The sequence below is a fragment of the Coregonus clupeaformis genome, chromosome 6 (assembly GCF_020615455.1).
Source record: "Coregonus clupeaformis isolate EN_2021a chromosome 6, ASM2061545v1, whole genome shotgun sequence".
Lineage (NCBI taxonomy): Eukaryota > Metazoa > Chordata > Actinopteri > Salmoniformes > Salmonidae > Coregonus > Coregonus clupeaformis.
In genome coordinates this window covers 4,564,765-4,585,040 of record NC_059197.1, presented here as the reverse complement: position 1 = coordinate 4,585,040, position 20,276 = coordinate 4,564,765, and the positions used below count along the sequence as shown (strand labels likewise).

Sequence of the window (20,276 nt, the reverse complement as noted above, 5' to 3'; positions counted from 1 at the left end):
TTGAAAATTATATTTAATTTTTTTATGAAAGGAAAAACAAAGGATGAAAAAAAATGAAACTTGTTTTGGAGAACCTATGGCATGAGGTGTAATGTGTTCTGAAAAAAACAACTATGTAATCAACTCAAGTTGACCATATTTAATATAGTTTATTTATTTTCAACGCTTACTGTGTCTGTGTAATAATTTTTTGCATGACAACTTGAACACAAGTGACAGACGACATTGAAAACAACTTAAATTACATGAGTAGGCTGCCGTTCAAGACTTTCTCTCCTTATACACTGAACAAAGATATAAACGCAACATGCAACAATTTCTAAGATTTTACTGAGTTACAGTTCATATAAGGAAATCAGTCAATTGAAATAAATTCATTAAGCCCTAATCTATGGATTTCACATGACTGGGAATACAGATATGCATCTGTTGGTCACAGATACCTTTTTTTTTTTAAGGTAGGGGCATGGATCAGAAAACCAGTCAGTATCTGGTGTGACCACCATTTGGAATTGTGTACAAATCCTTGCGACATGGGGCCATGCATTATCATGCTGAAACATGAGGTGATGGCGGCGGATGAATGGCACGACAATGGGCCTCAGGATCTCGTCACAGTATCTCTGTTCATTCAAATTGCCATCGATAAAATGCACTTGTGTTCGTTGTCTGTCGCTTAGGCCTGCCCATACCATAACCCCACCGCCACAATGGGGCACTGTTCACAACGTTGACATCAGCAAACCGCTCGCCCACACGACGCCATACACGCTGTCTGCCATCTGCCCAGTACAGTTGAAACCGGGATTAATCCCGTGAAGAGCACACTTCTCCAGTGTGCCAGTGGCCATCGAAAGTGAGCATTTACCCACTGAAGTCGGTTATGATGCCAAGTTGCAGTCAGGTCAAAATCCTGGTGAGAACAACGACTATGCAGATGAGTTTCCCTGAGACGGTTTCTGACAGTTTGTGCAGAAATTCTTCAGTTGTTCAAACCCACAGTTTCATCAGCTGTCCGGGTGGCTAGTCTCAGACAGGTGAAGAAGCCGGATGTGTAGGTCCTGGGCTAGCGTGGTTACACGTGGTCTGCAGTTGTAAAGCCAGTTGGACATACTGCCAAATTCTCCAAAACGACATTGGAGGCAGTTTATGGTAGAGAAATTAACATTAAAATCTCTGGCAACAGCTCTGGTGGACATTCCAGTCAGCATGTAAATTGCACACTCCCTCAAAACTTGAGACATCTGTGGCATTGTGTTGTGTGACAAAACTGCACATTTTAGAGTGGCCTTTTACTGTCCCCAGCACAAGGTGCACCTGTGTAATGATCATGCTGTTTAATTAGCTTTTTGATACGCCACACCTGTCAGGTGGATAGATTATCTTGGCAAAGGAGAAATGCTCATTAACAGGGATGTAAACAAATTTGTGAGCAAAAGTAGAGAGAAATAAGCTTTTTGTGCTATGGAATATTTCTGGGATCTTTTATTACAGCTCATGAAACACTTTACATGTTGCGTTTATATTTTTATTCAGTATATCTCAATCTCAAAAAGAATACAGAGAAATAAGCTTTTTGTGCTATGGAATATTTCTGGGATCTTTTATTACAGCTCATGGAACACTTTACATGTTGCGTTTATATTTGTATTCAGTATATCGTAATCTCAAAAAGAATACAAATATATATGGAACATTTTTAGGTATAAAATCAAGACTTCCCTCAAACCTGTATGGCAGATTGACCGTCCTCTTGCCCCCAGTTTGCCAAATGCCAAGGCCATCATAACCAATGTGAAAAACACCACATGACCTCACTGTAGTGGGGCAAATTACTGCGCAAGTGCATTATTGCACGGGTAGTCTGACAGCGAATAGGTATGTTGGCTAGTGAAGAATTTGAAATCCTGTAAAATAAGTCATCAAAATAAGAAATAATTTAAGACGTTTCGCCCATGTTTTATTTCTGTAAATTGAGCGGAGACTGATAAATAAATCGCGGAACTGTGGGGATAAAGGTAAGCGCGCGGACGCCATTGTTTACTTGATATCTAGCGTAGCTAGCTAGTTTTATAAGGAAGCTAGATAGAAACAACGTTATCTTGCTAGCTAGCTATATCGTCTCTGGTTAATTTATTGAGTATGTCACTAGCGATAAAATTGTTAGCTACACAGTATAATAAGGAAGAAACATTGTCAGAGATAACAGGGTATTAAAACGGCAAGCGCAGAGCTGGGGTGTATTCATTACGCCGTTTCCGTTGCAAAACGTTTCTTAAACGAGAGCAAACTGAACGAAACGGGGAGGGACCTACCGAATTTGTCCAATAGAAACTATTGTTTTGCTCTGTTAGCTTCCGTTTGGTTCTTAAACGGTAAACGGTTTCCGTAATGAATACACCCCTGGCTAGCTAGTTGTTTTCTTGCTTGCTATCCCAGCTGCTATCTACCTTGTGCAACGCACCCGGTAGCTTGTATTTATAGCTAATGTTAGCTAACTATGTTATTTATATTAGTAGCTAGCTAACTAGCTTCATGCTCTCAAGCACAGCTCAATTTTCCTATGTTTACTTTTTAACTAACTTTAGCTAATTAACTGGTTCATTGTGGATGTTGACAGTTTCTCCATCTTTCCTCAGGTGGGAAGATGTCATATCACTCGTCTTCTCGCAGCTCTTCTCGTAACACTGATTGCAAGGTCTATGTTGGCGACTTGGGCAACGGTGCTGCCAAGGGTGAGCTAGAGCGGGCGTTCAGTTACTATGGACCTTTACGCAGCGTTTGGGTGGCCAGGAACCCCCCAGGTTTCGCCTTTGTGGAGTATGAGGATGCCCGTGACGCAGAGGATGCAGTTAAAGGCATGGATGGAAAGTGAGTAACTTTATATTGATCTGCACATTTCACAGCCCATAATGTTTTCGCTTCAGTTTATAGATATTTTTGTTGAAGGGGTGTGTTTTCAGTTTTGGGATATTAATTGTTGTAATTCAGGCCATAATCTTGCAGATGTTGCCCAGTATTACATTATGTTTTCTTTCTTACCCTATTATCACTAAATTCTGCCCTCTCTCCCTACCTCAGGGTGCTGTGCGGCTCTCGGATCCGTGTGGAGCTGTCCACTGGCATGTCACGGAAGACCAAACATGGCCGCCCCAGCCGCCGCCACTTTGACCCTCAAGATCGCTGCTACCAGTGTGGGGACAGGGGCCACTATGCCTACGACTGCTACCGTTTCAGCAAGAGGGGAGGAGGAGGTCGTCGGAGCAGGTATTCTTCTTGCCCAATGTCTACTGGCTGCCTTTGATATACTGCGATTAGCAGTCATAATTCAGCATAATGCAGATTATGGTTTTCCCCTTATGCAACATTGTTCTTATTACATCACAGTATCCCTAGGTTTGAGAAAAATGTCACTATGTTATCGAGAAACTATTAAGCACAGACAAAATATGCTGACCTGGTTGGATTCGTCTCTACTGCTGAGGGGCAATGCCGTCCTCTTTGTTTCACTACTGTGGGTTATATATTAGAGCAGGGGTTCTTAAACTTTTTCAGCTCGAGCCCCAAATTAGAAATTGACTGTCTTCCCGTGACCCAAATCGTCCTCCGATCCAAATTAAGTAGAAATAATGGGTGTTTATAGATGTATTCTCATAACTCGCAACCCACCTTTCACAGAAAAACGCTGTATTAGAGACATCAAAGCCTGTTTCTTGTATTCCAGATCTCGCTCCCGGTCTCGTTCCGGCTCCAGGTCACGTGGCAGCCGCTATCGATCCCGCTCCCGCAGCAATAACCGGTAAGTCCGAGTTTCTCCTCCTACCCCCTGCTTTGCTACTCTCATTCAAACCTCTCCCTGTGCTGATACTGGTCTCTCTCCTACAACACAGCAGCAGGCACCGCTCCCCATCTTATCCCAAACGTAGGAAGAGGTAAGTCTACGGTTAATTTTGCATGCTGATGACATTGCATTTTTTTCTTATTGGTTTCATAGGAAGTATAGTCTACATTTGCATTCTGAGCAAACCTGTTGTTCCTGCAAATGTATTAATTTAATTGTTTTCATTTAATTTATCTGTTGGCTTCAAAACAGGTCATTTTCTTTAAACACTTAAAACACTTCACCCATCCATATTAGGTCCGGCTCCCCTGCGCAGTCCAAGTCCAGGAGGTAAGCCACTTTCGTATAACAGTTGCACAATAATTTCCTCTTGAAAGCTGTCCTGTCTCTTGATCCCATCTGGAGTTGGTGTTCCTGCGTCTTTGCTCCCATGTTTATTGTGTTGCAGTCGTTCCCGTTCTCGGTCAGGGTCCCGGGCCAGAGGGCGCTCGGCGTCCCGCTCTCGCTCCAGATCCCGCTCTCCCAGCCATAAGAGGAATAGGTAAGCTCGCTGCCTCGTCAAGCCATACCTTCACAGCTGCTACTGCACTGTGTAAATGCCATGACTTAAAACGATCGTCTGTCTTGTAGCCCATATTGTACAATACTGCTAATTATACTTAATTTGGTCGATTTTGAATATTGTTTTGCAAATGTGCTGGAAGCTCCCCCCACCCCCCACCCACCTCTTTTAATCATAAAATCAAAAAATGTCAGAGATGACAGTCCACACATTGACTCAGTTTAAGTTTAGGTATACTGCTATCTGTTAGACAGGGCAAGGTGTGATCAGGTAAGTCGTGGGTAGCTGCCCCCTCAACCTCAGACCAGCCTCCACCCGAAGTCTGCTGAGTCGACCTTCCAGAACGCACAGAGCGACAACTCATCAGAGAGATGGCTGCTGCTGGAGATGGGGCCAAGGAGGGGGAGAGAAAACATAGTCAGGGACTCTTAACGCACCCCAAGCTAGAGTGAGGAACACTGCCCCACCCCAAACCCCCCTCTTTATATTTTACAAATACCTGATTTTAATGTTCTTTTCTCTTGGAGGTCCCTCTCCTAGAATGACCTGGCCAGACCTTGATTAGCTTCAGAGAGTCGCACACAGAGCAGATGAGCCTATACTCGGAGACAGAGGGGCTGTTTGGGTGACGGCTGGGGGGAGTGGGGCTCTTCTCTTTTCTCTTCTCCCTCAGATCCAGCCTCAATTTGATTAGCTTCAGAGGGCGAGAGAACCTCAAAAACCCAAAAGAGAAATCTGTCGTGATCAGACTCCAGGGACCAATCGCAGCAGGCCTTTTTTTAAAGAGAGAGTGTGGGGAGTCGACTGACTGCACAAGCACTGACCAGGGTCATCCTTGCTGTGTTAACATCCTCCCGGAGGGTGAAAAGGGCTGACCAGAAATCAGCCTGCGCCACGCTGGTTAAAGAGGTCGTCCAACGCACGTTCTGACGAGACACATCCATCCTACGCGCGCACACACAGTTGTTCCACCCACCCCACTCCCTCCCAGAACCCACGCACCACAGACCTGAACGCTGAGCCGAGTTCAGTCGACCAGTTAAGGCCCCCTCCCTACAGAGCCCGGCCTCTTGCTTAGCTTCTGAGAGGGTGAGAAAGGAGAGCTGACGAGAGATCAGACTTCAAGACCCTCCGAGTGTGTCTTCGAGTTCTAGCATCCGTCGCTTCTCTGTACATGTTGTTTCTGCCACTGTCTCCAAAGGTAACCAAAACCCAAGAGTCAATGTCATTCATGATCAGAACGCAGACGTATAGTCTGATACTCCCTAACATACTGTACGCTAACATTCAACTAAACAGAGCATGCACTGTCAGAATCCACAGGTGTATGTGTGTGTCTGTGGGTGGGTGTATGAGTGTTAAATATTATCTTTGGAATACATTACATATAATCCTGGGTGTAGTGATACAGTGTAGGATTTTTTTAGGGGGAATGTAGCTGATTTACTTCTGAAAAATAACATACCTTGATGGTGGCTTGTCCTGATTCTTTATATTAGGTAAACCTTTTTGAATGTTTGCGCTGTTCCCTTGGGTTTTAAATAAGTTTCTGTACATAGGTGATAGTTTACCATATTAAGGTAGGATTCTAAAGATGTGGGCTTGCAAAAGGCAAGTATTTTGTCATTTATTTGGTCAGGGTTTTTTCAGGGTTTTGGGTGCCATTTGCAAAGTTCAGCTCCTACCCTGGTCTTTTGTTTTATTGTGTGAAAATGCAAGGGATGGTTTTATCACCTCAAACCCCCTTTAAAATATCCCAGTCTCTCAACAGCCAGCTCCTCCATTTCCTTGACCTCTGGAACTTTCACTTGTTGATTTAATTATGCAAAATTAGGGTTCCCCTCCCTACATGTTATATCATTCGTGGAAGTTGGTGATATCCAATGTAGCTGTAATGTGTTGTATTTATAAAGTGTCCTGACCAAGGTAAACTGGTTGTAGTGGGACAGAGTGCATTATGGGCAGTGGTGGAAAAAGTACCCAATTGTCATACTTGAGTAAAAGTAAAGATACCTTAATAGAAAATGACTTGGATAGCCAGGGGCTCGCTCCAACACTCAGACATAATTTACAAACAAAGCATGTGTTTAGTGAGTCTGCCAAATCAGAGGCAGTAGGGATGACCAGGGATGTTCTCTTGATAAGTGTGTGAATTAGACCATTTTCCTGTCCTGCTAAGCATTCAAAATGTAACAAGTACTTTTGGGTGTCAGGGAAAATGTATGGAGTAAAAAGTACATAATTTTCATTAGGAATGTAGTGAAGTAAAAGTTGTCAAAAATATAAATACCCCCAAAAAACAACTTAAGTAAAAATACTTGAAAGTACTAATTAAGTACACCGCTGATTATGGGCCAGCAGGGTTGGAGCTGTGATTTGGTTCTGAGATGAGTGCTGGGCTAGTTATTGAGTGGACATGCTGGGACAAGATGGGTGCCGGGCTGGCTATTGAGTGGACATGCTGTGTCTGCCCTGTACTATATACACCCCTCTCTGTCTGTTTCAGTCGTTCCAGATCTCCAAGCCAGAAAAAGAGCCCCACCCCAGGCGAGGATTGATTTGAAGACTAAACTCATCTCCATCCCCCTCCAACCAACTGGCTTTAGCCTTGCAGCTATTTGTTTTGTCTTTGTTCCTTACATTGATTAGTCTACCCCTTCCTTTTCTGATGCCGTGTAATTACTCTACAGGATTAGCTTTATATCTAACCCTGCATGCCTTACATGATGTCACATTCCTAAAATGGCTCTCCCGTATGTCCCATTTTTTTAAATAAAGCAAAACAGTTCAAAAAGCTAATTTCAGAAGTGGGATTTGTGAACCAGAATGTTGTATTTGTTCTTATTTGTTATCTACTATATTCAGTGTGGCATTGCCTTCAAGAGCTGTAACGGATGTACTTTTAGTTTTGCTTTTCTTGGTTTATGATGGGCAGATTTTGGAATAAATCTCGACACATTCAGTGTTTTGTTATTCTTTAGAACATTGAAACATCTACAGAATGTCTTACATGGATATGTTTTATATTAAAAAAGGAAATGACATGGTATGTTTCGCATGTAAAATGGTTTTCATTTTCAAGTTTATGCCCCACCTTATCACTTTTGGAAGACTTGTTGACATGTGGTCAACACCTTCATTCATGGTTATTTCCTTTTTTATTTATTTTATCTTTATTTAACTAGGCAAGTCAGTTAAAAAAATTCTTATTTACAGTGATGGCCTACCAAAAGGCAAAAGGCCTCCTGCGGGGACAGGGGCTGGGATTTAAAATATATAAATATTGGACCAAACACACATCACTACATAAAGAGACCTAAGACAACAACCGCATGGCAGCAACACATGACAACACAGCAAGGTAGCAACCCAACATGAAAACAACATTGTAGCAACACAGCATGGTACAAACATTATTGGGCACAGACAACAGCACAAAAGGCGAAAAGGTAGAGACAACAATACATCACGTGAAGCAGCCACAACTGTCAGTAAGAGTGTCCATGATTGAGTGTATGAATGAAACGATGGAGATAAAACTGTCCAGTTTGAGTGTTTTTTGCAGCTCGTTCCAGTCGCTAGCTGCAGCAAACTGTAAAGATGAACGACCCAGGGATGTGTGTGCTTTGGGGACCTTTAACAGAATGTGACTGGCAGAACGGGTATTGTATGTGGAGGATGAGGGCTGCAGTAGGTATCTCAGATTGGAGGGAGTGAGGCCTAAGGGTTTTGTAAATAATCATCAACCAGTGGTTCGAGCCCTGAATGCTGATTGGCTGACAGCCATGGTATATCAGGCCATATACCATGGGTATGACAAAACATTTATTTGTACTGCTCTAATTATGTTGGTAACCCGTTTATAATAGCAATAAGGCACCTCGAGGGTTTGTGATACAAGGCCAATAAGAACTCCGCTTTGGCTCTCTTTTCAACCTTGCTAATTAAAATCCATTCTCAAAAATCTGTAAGCACCTAGATCACTCACCTGAATTGAAATGGTATTGACTGTAGAAATAAAGATGGTTAATCTTATTTACTTTTTTTTTATAGATAAGTGATCAATACAGTAGTAGTGATTTGAGCTCTGACTAGAAGATATTCAGAAACGCTTGTGTTTTGTGCATTTTAACTGGTCCTAAATTGATGATGACATTATTGACGTGCCTTTTAGGCCAATTGGAAACCGCAGCAGACTCTTCAAGGCGGGCCCATAGGTGTGTCTTTTTCATGCCTTTCCCGTCCATTTCACACGGTCACGGCTACCAACCTTTTTAACTGGGACAACATGGCTATGGCAGGCCGTTATTACGAAGGCGGCAGGGCAACGAAAAGACTAAAAACCAACGACGGAATGGCAACGGTAAATAATTAATGGTGACTTCTGTGATATAACAAGAACATGCATTTAAACGCATGCATTTAAATCTACTATTTAGTTGTAAATAACACAATCTTACAGACTCATGACGCGGCGTTTCAAAAATATATTGCATCCAGAAACGTTAGCTAGCTCGTGCTAGCTTGCTCGCCCGTGTTCCACGATGTTAAAGAAAACCACCAAATATTTTTTTTGTAGAATACCTGTGGGTATACTATTTAATGTTTAACTTAAATTGTCAGTGGAGTAAACATATCGCTATGTAGTTAGTTAACTAACTGGCTAGCTAGTTATCTTTTTCCAACAATTGTCTAGCTAACTAGCCTTTTTTCATGTGAATGAATGGGCGGGTGCAATCCAGGCCACGCCATAAATCATATGGTAACTAGTTAGTGGTAGCGCAACGTTATTGCTTTGTTCTAGCCTAGCGGGGTCGTTTTGCCAGGCAACGAACACGAGTTGGTGTGTTAACTTGAAATAAACAGATTCATTATTGACTCGTTCATTGATGTAGCCGGTAACTAGCCAGCGAGCTAATTAGTTTGCTACTTTATGTAGTCTATTTTAATATTCTCGAATATGCATAACCGTATGAGGCCATGTTGTCGTAATATTAGGGATAACAAAATACATTTCCTCACTAATATTCCCAACATTTTTTACTGAATAGTTACCCCTACTTAATGACATTTTGGTAGGTAGTTAATGTTAATCTTTCCTGCCAAGGTGAATAAAATCGAGTTTAGATTGGAAATCGAATGGATTGTAGTTCTAGCTAGCTACACAATAGCTGACTAAACTCTGCTCCATGGTGAAGGAAGTTTTGATGAACTCCACCAACGGAGTTTAGCAGAGAGCAGGCTTTGTGAATTGAGCTCTGACTTCATCGATTCGCCCAAGGTCAACACTTCAAAAATATATAATTTTGAAACGCTTACCGTGTACCTATGTTTATCCTCTGTGGTTGCGTGCCTTTGTTTGCCGAAATCCATACGTTTTACGTAAAATAAAAACCATTTAAATACTTCAAAAAATGCACTTTATGAAACGCTTAACTTGTACCCATGTCCTCTGCAATTGCGTGCCTTTGTTTGCTGAAACCCATACTTTTCCAATAAACGTTAACCAAATACAACCACCAACTCTTTGCGCATGCAACTGCAGAGGACATGGGTACATGGTAATATTGAACTTGGACGAGTTGACGTAGTCGGAGCTGAATTACGCAAAGCCTGGTCTTTGCTCAACTCCATTGGTGGAGTTCATCAAACTTATTTGACGATGTAGTTTAGTCAGCTAGCTACATACATCTGATACCTCAATTCTTATAAAGCATGCTATGAGCTAACCAGGAAACATGAGTTTATTGTTTGAATTTAATTTACCCATTATTTTTTGCAGGAGGGCTATGATGACCCACATAAGACCCTTCCCTCTCCAGTTGTGCATGTGAGGGGCTTGGTGGATGGCATTACGGAGGCTGACCTTGTGGAGGCTCTGCAGGAGTTTGGAGCTATTAGGTGATGAATATGCACATTGAGTGACTGCCTGCCCTAAAAAATATCTGCATGTTTCTTTTCTTCACGAAATGGCTCAAGCAGAAGCTGACCAGGCTACTTCACTTACAATGCACACATTTCATGGTCAAAATGTTGCTCCACACAAACACAATGCAACCATTTATAGGTGGTTACTGTTAAACCAGTGATTGCTCTCTTTACCTCTGCAGAGCTGCTGTGTGTGCAGGCTTTTGTTCTAACCCTTCTATAACACAATTGATTCAGCTCAAGTTCCCGATGAGCAGCTAGAATCTGGTGGGTTGGAGCAGTGCTGAAACAAAAGCCTGCTCACCCAGAAGCACTCCAGAGGAGGCCAGGTCAAAATCAAATGAAATGTTATTTGTCACATGCGCCGAATACAACAGGTGTAGACTTTACTGTGAAATGCTTACTTACAAGCCCTTAACCAACAATGCAGTTCAAGAAATAGAGTTAAGAAAATTACATAACAATAACAAGGCTATATGGTCATCTGTAGCTCAATTGGTAGAGCATGGCACTTGGAACGCCAGGGTAGTGGGTTCGATCCCCGGGACCACCCATTCGTAAAAATGTATGCACACATGACTAAGTCGCTTTGGATAAAAGCGTCTGCTAAATGGCTTATTATTATATGTGCGGGGGTACAGGTTAGTCGAGGTAATTTGTAATAAACAGCGAGTAGCAGCAGTGTAAAAACAAAGGGTGGTGTCAATGTAAATAGTCCAGGTGGGCATTTGATTAACTGTTCAGCTGGGGGGGTAGAAGCTGTTAAGGAGCCGTTTGGTCCTAGACTTGGTGCGTCGGCACCGCATGCTATGCAGTTGCCGAGAGAACAGTCTATGACTTGGGTGACTGGAGTCTGACAATTTTTTGGGCCTTCCTCTGACACTGCCTAGTATATAGGTCCTGGATGTCAGGACGCTTGGCCCCAGTGATGTACTGGGCCGTACGCACTACACTGTAGCGCCTTACGTTCAGATGCAGAGCAGTTGCCATATCAGCCTGTGACGCAACCGTTCAGGATGCTCTCGATGGTGCAGCTGTAGAACTTTTGGAGGATCTGGAAACACATGCCAACACTTTTCAGTCTCCTGAGGAGGAGGGGGGGGTGGGTGTTGTCATGCCCTCTTCACAACTGTCTTGGTGTGTTTGGACCATGATAGTTCGTTGGTGATGTGGACACCAAGGAATTTAACTCTTGACCCGCGCCACTTCAGCCCTGTAGATGTTAATGGGGGCCTGTTTGGCCCTCCTTTTCCTATAGGCCACGATCAGCTCCTTTGTCTTGCTCACATTGAGGGAGAGGTTGATGTCCTGGCACCACACTACCAGGTCTCTGACCTCCTCCCTATAGGCTGTCTCATCGTTGTCGGTGATCAGGCCTACCGGTGTTGGAGTCGTGCTTGGCCACGCAGTCGTGGTTGAACAGGGAGTACAGGAGGGGACTGAGCACGGATCGCTGGGGTGGCCCCAGTGTTGAGGATCAGTGTGGCAGATGTGTTGTTGCCTACCCTTACCACCTGGGGGCGGCCCGTTGAAGTCCAGGATCCACTTGCAGAGGGAGGTGTTTAGTCCCAGGGTCCTCAACTTAGTGATGAGCTTTGTGGGCACTATGTTGTTGAACGCTGAGCTGTAGTCAATGAACAACATTCTCACATAGGTGTTCCTTTTGTCCAGGTGGAAGTAAAGAAACTGTGTCCTCTTAACTTTGTTATGCATCCTTTATTAATATAACCTTTTTGTTTACAGCTATGTGGTGGTTATGCCCAAGAAGCGTCAGGCCCTGGTTGAGTACGAGGATCTGAATGGGTCATGTACTGCTGTGACGTATGCGAATGACAACCAGATCTACATTTCCGGGCACCCAGCCTTTGTCAACTACTCCACCAGCCAGAAGATCTCCCGGCCAGGCGACCCGGACGATTCTAGAAGTGTCAACAATGTGCTACTTCTCACCATCATGAACCCAATCTACCCCGTTACCACGGTAACGTGCTGGCCACCTCTACCCAACTTGTTGATTCTGTTGTGCTGTGTACGTCAATATTATTTCAGATAATGTGAATTACTTGTTATGTCTACAGGATGTGCTCTACACGGTCTGCAATAACTGTGGCCCTGTCCAGAGGATTGTCATCTTCCGTAAGAATGGTGTTCAGGCCATGGTGGAATATCCTTTGCTGCAAAATTCATTTTTGAAAATGACGCTTTTTGTGAAACAGTTGCATGCCCTCGGGTAATCCTTGGTGAAACTAAGACTTCTGGAGTTTGAAGTTGCCATACTTTCTCTACATACCATGTCAGGCAACCTACAGTCTGGAACATGGCAATTGTTTGTTGCACATACTGTATGTGATGAGTGATTAGACTATTAACACGTTAGTATTTTATTTTTTTCCCTTCGTTTTTTTAAATAGCACTAAGAGACTGGTAAACAAGGGCTTGTGCAATAAGCTCCGGAATAACCGGAACGTGTTATGGTGTCTGCGCAAGGTGCTGTTCTCAGAGCTGTAGTCTACATGTCCTTTCCTTGACTCCCAACACGTTTGATTCGGTGCAGAGTGCACAGAGGGCTAAAGCCTCCCTCAATGGGGCAGACATCTACTCTGGCTGCTGCACACTCAAGATCGAATATGCCAAGGTAGGGGAAAATGCAAATCCATAGCCCTGAAGAGCTTCTAGTGTTCCATGATATGGACTTTGAAAAATGCTTTGATGGAATTAATTTGTATATTTTCCCACAGCCAACTCGTCTCAATGTGTTCAAGAATGACCAGGACACTTGGGACTACACCAACCCCAATCTGAGTGGTCAAGGTAACGCACACAGCCATCTGCGGTCCTTGCTGACACTACCATCACCCTTACTGCTACTGTGGGGGATGGGAAGGGGGGTTCGATGGTAGACCTTCAGGGGTAATGCCACTGAGCACAGGAAATGCCCCTTTAACCAGCTCAATGTCCAACTCTTTCTAATGTAAGCAGGGCTTGGTTGGTATCATTCTCACCGGCTGTTATATTGGTTTAGCGAATTACCGTTAACTCTTGCATGGGGCTCCATTTCAGTGGCATTATGACTGAAGTGCTGGTGTGGTCTTCTGGTGATACACCGTCCGTCACACAGCCAGACACGCTAGGGATGCAAGGAGCAGCTGAATGGGCAGATATTCTTCACTAGAGACTACAGTTATTGCTCAAGGATTTTACTTGTACACCTAATTAAAAAATAATGATAATAGAAAAGGTGCCACCCTTGCTTGGAACACCCCTGAGTAAACTCCTTACCCTCAACCCAGTGCTATCAGATCTAAAGATATGTGGGCACTAAGGGTACCAAGTCAAGGTCCTGTGAATTCTGAGTTTCTAGTTTGGCGTTGACTGACTCGCAACAAAAGCTTGGAGAAGTAGTAAAACTACCTGACGAAGCAGTCATTTGTTGCTCATTAAATGGGAGGGAAGGAAGCGTTCTAGGATGTTGCTTGTAAATCTAACCACTCCACACCACCGACCCATTCATGCCTTACATTCTTGTCTGAATACCCGTTTCATGGCGTCTCCGCAGTGTCTGATACAGAGGCATAACATCACTGTCAAAAAATATACTTATACATACTGATTGCTATGTATTGTTTGTGCCATGGCAACCAATCTGATGCACTGCCCATGGATACATCAAGTTGTAAGACTAGACAGTCTGAGCAAAGATACCTTCTTGTTTACCCACTTGAGTCTCTTGTGAAACTTGCTCTACCGACAGCAAATTGCTCCTTTCATTCCCAGCACACTCGTCAATGTATAGATCTGTACATCTATACAGGCTACTTTAAGCATAGACCATACTGCAAAACAACAGCCACTCTAGCTTCTCGTCGGAACACTTTGGAGCAACACATTTCCATATATGCATCGGAGACACATTTGTTGCCGTCATCAACACTACTCCCAACACTACTGCTGCCGTCAACACTACTCTCAACACCACCTCAACCTCCACCGCTCCTACTTCAATAAGGACACATCCACTTTCTGTACCAAACAGAAGGAACACTTAGGACATTGGGGATGGATAGACTGCAAGACCATGGCAGCAGACATGTTTTGATAAACTGACCCCCTCAATCCATCTCCTTTGTGCTGCAACAGCATAGCTCCAAAGCCACGAAGACATCCCCTATACCTTTTCTATGGCATGACACATTTTCCATGGGGAGTTTGGTTGCTGGTACATTGGCACTAAGCTGTGCTTTCCACACCCTCCCAGTTTTGAGACCCCAGCAAGACATGCCTGACACATTGAAACATGCCATCACCCAGACCTCACCTGCAAGTCATCACCTCACTGCTGACATGGAAGCTTTTTGACTGATACACATCCACAGGAGATCCACCCTATAAAGACAACATCCAGAGACCCATAGTGACGAGCATGCTCCCACAAACACAAAACAGATGAACCATACTGATACAAACCAGTTGCTCAAGACTACACAGTCCTGTTCTCTGTACCTGCCTGTCTTTGGTGGTGCAGGTGGTTTCGCTCTCTTGTGCCCTGCTCCTGGTGTTTAACACATCAAACACTACTCAAAACCCTCCACTCCTGTTGCTGTACTGACTCCATAGATGATTCGCACCATCACTGTCAAGGCTGTAGCCAGTCACATGGGAAGGAATACAACAGACAACTGATGAAGACACTACAAACATGAACAAGCATACGCACATTCAGACAGACCATATTTTTCTCCTCATATATGCATACCTCATGGAGTCGGGTGTTCTGATTTGCCTCTCCTCCCCCCCTCCTTTCCTCCCTATACTGTTCTTGCAACATGCATCCCTGTCTAGTTTCTCCATCTTTTCCTGAATGCAGCTCTTTTGTGGATATTGACCTTTTTAGTACCTGTGTAACACCTTCCATGTGACGCAGGTCTGGCAATTTGCACCTAATGAGGACCCAGGTCTGAAATGTGCCAAATGGCTGCTTTGCGGCCTGCCATTGGCAAGGAGTGTATTCGATAAGGCACTTGGAGAGTGGACCACCAACCACAGTGGAAATTGACACAAAAAAGGCCAGAAATCCGACAAAGGTGGAAATGTTCTTCCAAAGGGGAGTGGAGTGAAAGATGGAAAGGATGACATGAACACGGAGAGAAGTAATGGACCCACTGCCAAATAACAGCAAATGTCTCCAGCCACAATCTTTGTCCCCCAATATATCCATGCTGTAAGTAAACTGAGCCCCAGTTTGCACACAACACATGTTCCCATTTCTTACACTCGGGATGTCTTCAAAAAATATATTGTGATATTATCCTCCTTGAAGGTTTTTTATGTTCTGTCTGCTTTTATATGGTGTTCCACTCCCCTTCTCAGTGACACCATATTTCCCCTGGGGGGGGACTTGTAGTGCTTTCCCTGTGGGCATTTTGTCCTCTTGACTTGTATGAATAAAGCTGGTGTTTGGGTGGCTCTCCACTAAGGGGGGCTATATGTAGTATTTTCATTTCCCCAGACTTGTAGACATAATTGAAATGTGACACTTTATTATTTGTATATCCTAGTTACAGTATGGAGATAACGGACTGTGAATGTATTGAAGTAGTCAAATATTTCAAGTGCTCCAGTGATGCTTTTAGTCATTTTTCTCAAAACACTCCCATGTGTAGGTGCATGTGTTTTTAATCTGGCCTGAATGTAATGTGTATGAGATGTGTACCTGTACAGATGCAGAAGCTGATGGCAATGGGAGCAATGCTGGAGGTGTGTTTGCATACTTCTGTTGGATTCATTCTCACCCACCTCATTCTCCCTTCTACCATATGCTAAAACATTTAAAATTGAGGATTTATCTAGCGTTCAGGATTGTTTACTTGTTAGCATTTGTTAATTCATTTTTAGCTGTAGTAATAACAGTTTGTTTAAACTCCAAGAATTGAAGATACATTTTGTCATAGAAACTTGTCCAACCGTTGGCATCAAAATGCCATGACTGAACCAGTAGATATACTATGTAGATTTGTTTTTGTCTTGTTGGTGTTATAAATGTTCAGTAGTTATTACGGTTAGTGTGCTTTCTTTTAGATGTGGTGTTTTTCTTGTGTGCTATCCTTAATTCTAATTGAACATCCGCTATTGCGCTGCATTGTCGTGTCTTGCCAATTTATCTATCGCTCTTCTCTTCCTCTTTCTCCTTCCTCTGCCTCCTGAATTTATCACCTCAGAAGATGGGAGTGCCAACCCCAACAAGCGTGTGAGAGCGCCGGCTCTGCTGGGAGACCACCCTCCAGAGTACGGTAAGGCTCTTAGGCCCAGGGGGGACACACACGTGCTGTCCCTTGTAGTGCTCTCCTCACACTAAATTCACCAAGGTGGCGGGTAAAAATGTATGACTAAAAATGGGTACCCCACAGTGGCAGCGAGGTGGTGCGGCGTAGTCAATTGTCTTAGCTCACCTGATAATGGAAAGTTTTACACATGGTGAGGTTGACCACTTTCTTTGGGAAGTCTAGCCTTTGTCCATATCAAACAATGTTCCCTGTTTGATCCTGTGGTCCCTTGTGTTCCTAGCGGGTGGTTACCATGGATATGACGAGAGCGGCTATGGCCCCCCTCCACCCCCACACTACAGCGAGGGCCGTCGCATGGGTCCTCCCATGAGGGGACGAGGGGGGGCACACAGCTACGGCGGGGGACCTGGCTACGGCCCTCCCCCTCCCCCCCCCGGCGAGTACAGTGCCCACGCAGACTCCCCTGTAGTCATGGTCTACGGTCTGGAGCCTGCCAAGATGAACGCAGACAAGGTGTTCAATGTTTTCTGTCTCTATGGCAACGTGGAGCGGGTAAGTGTGGAGGGGGAAGGGGGCAATCCAATGCATTTATTTAAATAAGAGGCTGCTGGTATTGAGTGACCCCATGCATCTGGTCCCTTACCTCAGGTGAAGTTTATGAAGAGTAAGCCAGGAGCAGCCATGGTGGAGATGGGAGACTGTTACGCTGTGGACCGGGCCATCACACACCTCAACAACAACTTCCTGTTTGGACAGAAGCTCAACGTCTGGTAAGATGTCAATCTGAAACGCCTGTTCATTCAGCGCCTTGTCTTTTATTTGTGATTTTATTTTTGTCCGCTAGTGCTTAATCTTATTTGCTGCCTCTTGCTATAATAAGGGACTGTTCTTTGTGGCTTGTACAAGTTTAATGCTCTTTTCCCTTTGCAGTGTGTCCAAGCAGCAGGCAATTATGCCTGGTCAGTCTTACGAGCTGGAGGACGGCAGCACCAGCTTTAAGGACTTCCACGGCTCCCGCAACAACCGCTTCACCTCCCCAGAGCAGGCTGCCAAGAACCGCATTCAGCACCCCAGCAACGTCCTGCACTTCTTCAACGCCCAGCCAGACTCGTCCGTAGAGATTTTCACTCAGGTGAGTCCCAAAGCACACTGGTGACCCATTTTTATGTAGGGAGCAGTGAAATAAGACCAACGCCTACAAAACAGTCATCAATTGACCTTGTCTTGTTCTTTTCAGATCTGTGAAGAGGTTGGTGTCAAAGCCCCTGCAAACATCAAACTTTTCACGGGAAAGAGTAAGTGTACATTTGAGCTTCCTTTTTAGATGTCATTTTGAAACTACGTACTCTTGGTATGTATGACAGTGGTGCTAAACTGAGTTGGGCTGTCTTATCAGGTGCAGGTCCAGGTGAGCGCAGCTCTTCAGGGCTGTTGGAGTGGGAGTCCATCAACGACGCCATGGAGGCCTTGTCCATGATAAACCACTACCAGATGAAGAACGCAAGTAAGTGGTTGGGCGCTAAGCCTATGTATAAATGTTTATTTAAATGGTGTAGTATGAAAAATGTATGCACTCACTAACTTTAAGTCGCTCTGGATAAGAGCGTCTGCTAAATGACTAAAATGTAAATGTGTAGGATGATGTAGGGTGTGATTGCTGTTTTCTGATATCTTCTGTCTTTGTCTCTTCAGCTGGCCCGTACCCATACACCCTCAAGCTGTGCTTTTCTACTGCTCAGCATGCAACCTAAACAGCCACCACGATCATGGAGAATATTCCACATCAAACTGTCATCCCTACAGTCTTCACCCCTATTTTGACCTTGTCTGTTTTAGGCAGTTAGTGAGTTTGTCCGCAGTCATATTGGTTTGTCCTTATTCTTTGATATTGAGCTCATAAAAGCAAGTTGTGAACTGGTAAATTAGAGAATTGTTTTATGCCAGATGGATGAATAAGTTAACGCTTTTGTATAAGTATTGTTTTGCATCTTTTATTACTCTCCCATGTTTTTTAAATTGTTGCTTGCTCAGTACCATGCCTCTACAAGCTTGTCTGTATTTGAAGGAAGGAGAGTTTATTTTGTTGGCAGAAATAAAAATCAATTTCAAGTAGTGTGTCTTTTGACATCCCTCAATAAACGAACTTCTTTATTCCAGCTTGCCAGTTAACAATTTGGTTATTGAATGAAATTATACTACGAACAACTATTGTAAGAATTCTAATATTTTTCTGTAAAATTATTTCGTTCATAATTGGTTAGAAACGCTAACCTATCCTGCCCAATCGAAAGCAACTTTTTTAGCCTTCCTCGATCCCGTAGCTTTTTTGGGGGGGGACAAAACGACTAGTTACCGGAGTGTAACTCCAGTTCTATGAGTGGAGCGGAGCCCCATAGGGGAGCTATGCTCCTAGTGGTTTACCCTCTGCCCTAGGGCAGAACAGCCTGAAAATAAAATATGCACACACCTACAGCCAATAGGAGTACAGGTGTCCCTATATAAGGAACCCCGTTCCATCAATCTGCCTCCCGAGATATTATCTTCAGCGACTAGAGAGGATCGGTAGGGCCTTAAAGTCCTATGGGGCTCCGCTCCACTCATAGAACTGGAGTTACACTCCGGTAACTAATCGTTCTATATCGTGGAGCTCCGCCCCATAGGGGAGCTATGCTCCTAGTGGTTTAAGGCGGAGCGAAACGCTCCAAAATGTACTCCCTGCCGAGCCTAACACATCCCATTCAAAAAATGAGAATAGGTCAAGCCCAGCAATGGCTGTAACCAATTCCCGCAGTAATGCGACTAAGGAACCCATCAGGGCGTCACAATATACCGCGTCATCGGTTATAGACCCGCCCCCATCTAACTCAATGACAATGTCAATGGCTATTGGGCAGATCATCAGAATAGACGCCGTGCTAATCTGTACCAGCAGATAGCCGTGCCTCAAATCCTCAACACTATCGTCCACTAATGTAATGACATCAGTCACTCTACATTAAGTGTCCAACAAAACGCCTTACTCACTCTATGGACCCATAGATTAGTAGGCAGGAACAAAATATAAAAGTCCTACTATCTGAATCAGATAGATGACCTCACATTCTGTCAGTTCAATACATGTCTCTATGTACTGACCCTGAGTCAAGAGACATGCCACAGATAGCTTTTCATCCGAAGCGGACCTGATAGAGATCTGTCTATCGTCCTGCTTCTCTTTCCTCTAGCTCAAGATTCTCTTTCAGCTATGCTGAGTGCAATCGAGCTCGAAAGGTAAAAAGCCTATTCTTGACATAACACGTTTTCCTAACCAAGGCGGACCTGATTGGAACCTGTCCAAGGTCCTGCTCTATCCTCTCCTCTTAGCTCAAAATCGCCTTTCAGCTCTGCTGAATGCCGACCGAGCTCAAAGAGTTGGAAAAACATGCTATAATATATTTCTTCTAATAAAAGCGGATTTATGAACATGGTCACAATCCTGCTTTCTTTCTCTGTTTCCTTCTCAAGATCTCCCTTCAGCCACGCTGAGTACAGATCGAGCCAAAGAGTTAGAAGACATATCCAACAGATAGAAACGAATAAAAGGAGACGGTGTCGACCAAAACACCGCTCTACAATATCCACTACCTCTGTACCTCTGAAGAGGGCAGTAGAAGCTGCTACTCCA

The 20,276-nt window shown here is 44.0% G+C and overlaps 2 protein-coding genes across 5 annotated transcripts; both read left to right on the top strand.

Moving 5' to 3' along the window:
- Positions 1 to 1,792: 1,792 nt before the first annotated feature.
- LOC121567521 (serine/arginine-rich splicing factor 7) lies at positions 1,793 to 7,365 on the top strand. 3 transcript variants are annotated; one of them, XR_006001115.2, is made up of 9 exons: positions 1,795 to 2,018; positions 2,640 to 2,871; positions 3,082 to 3,267; positions 3,725 to 3,799; positions 3,891 to 3,932; positions 4,139 to 4,171; positions 4,290 to 4,382; positions 4,931 to 5,604; positions 6,910 to 7,365. XR_006001115.2 is itself a non-coding variant. In XM_041877631.2 (8 exons), the coding sequence occupies exons 2-8, from the start codon at positions 2,648 to 2,650 to the stop codon at positions 6,959 to 6,961; spliced, it is 702 nt and encodes a 233-aa protein (XP_041733565.1). In that variant the 5' UTR covers positions 1,793 to 2,018; positions 2,640 to 2,647; the 3' UTR covers positions 6,962 to 7,365. The 3 variants fall into 3 exon arrangements, 2 of the variants coding, with proteins under 2 accessions (XP_041733565.1, XP_041733564.1); XM_041877631.2 differs by lacking the exon at positions 4,931 to 5,604 and having other exon boundaries at positions 1,793 to 2,018; positions 3,894 to 3,932; XM_041877630.2 differs by lacking the exon at positions 4,931 to 5,604.
- A 1,288-nt stretch (positions 7,366 to 8,653) lies between these two features.
- LOC121567520 (heterogeneous nuclear ribonucleoprotein L) lies at positions 8,654 to 18,724 on the top strand. Of its 2 annotated transcripts, XM_041877628.1 has the most exons (14): positions 8,654 to 8,766; positions 10,186 to 10,304; positions 12,075 to 12,312; positions 12,410 to 12,495; positions 12,870 to 12,966; positions 13,070 to 13,142; positions 16,050 to 16,085; positions 16,547 to 16,618; positions 16,893 to 17,164; positions 17,261 to 17,382; positions 17,543 to 17,744; positions 17,850 to 17,907; positions 18,009 to 18,116; positions 18,305 to 18,724. In XM_041877628.1, the coding sequence occupies exons 1-14, from the start codon at positions 8,692 to 8,694 to the stop codon at positions 18,361 to 18,363; spliced, it is 1,617 nt and encodes a 538-aa protein (XP_041733562.1). In that variant the 5' UTR covers positions 8,654 to 8,691; the 3' UTR covers positions 18,364 to 18,724. The 2 variants fall into 2 exon arrangements, with proteins under 2 accessions (XP_041733562.1, XP_041733563.1); XM_041877629.1 differs by lacking the exon at positions 16,050 to 16,085.
- Positions 18,725 to 20,276: the final 1,552 nt, after the last annotated feature.

Excerpts from the sequence above, each read along its gene's own strand:
- LOC121567521 (XM_041877630.2), top strand. The coding sequence starts at position 2,648 with ATGTCATATCACTCGTCTTCTCGCAGCTCTTCTCGTAACACTGATTGC. Across the intron at positions 3,268-3,724 it reads GGAGGAGGTCGTCGGAGCAG|ATCTCGCTCCCGGTCTCGTT; the intron begins GTATTCTTCTTG and ends CTTGTATTCCAG. Across the intron at positions 4,383-6,909 it reads CCCAGCCATAAGAGGAATAG|TCGTTCCAGATCTCCAAGCC; the intron begins GTAAGCTCGCTG and ends TGTCTGTTTCAG.
- LOC121567520 (XM_041877628.1), top strand. The coding sequence starts at position 8,692 with ATGGCTATGGCAGGCCGTTATTACGAAGGCGGCAGGGCAACGAAAAGA. Across the intron at positions 10,305-12,074 it reads CAGGAGTTTGGAGCTATTAG|CTATGTGGTGGTTATGCCCA; the intron begins GTGATGAATATG and ends TTTTGTTTACAG. Across the intron at positions 17,745-17,849 it reads CCGTAGAGATTTTCACTCAG|ATCTGTGAAGAGGTTGGTGT; the intron begins GTGAGTCCCAAA and ends TGTTCTTTTCAG.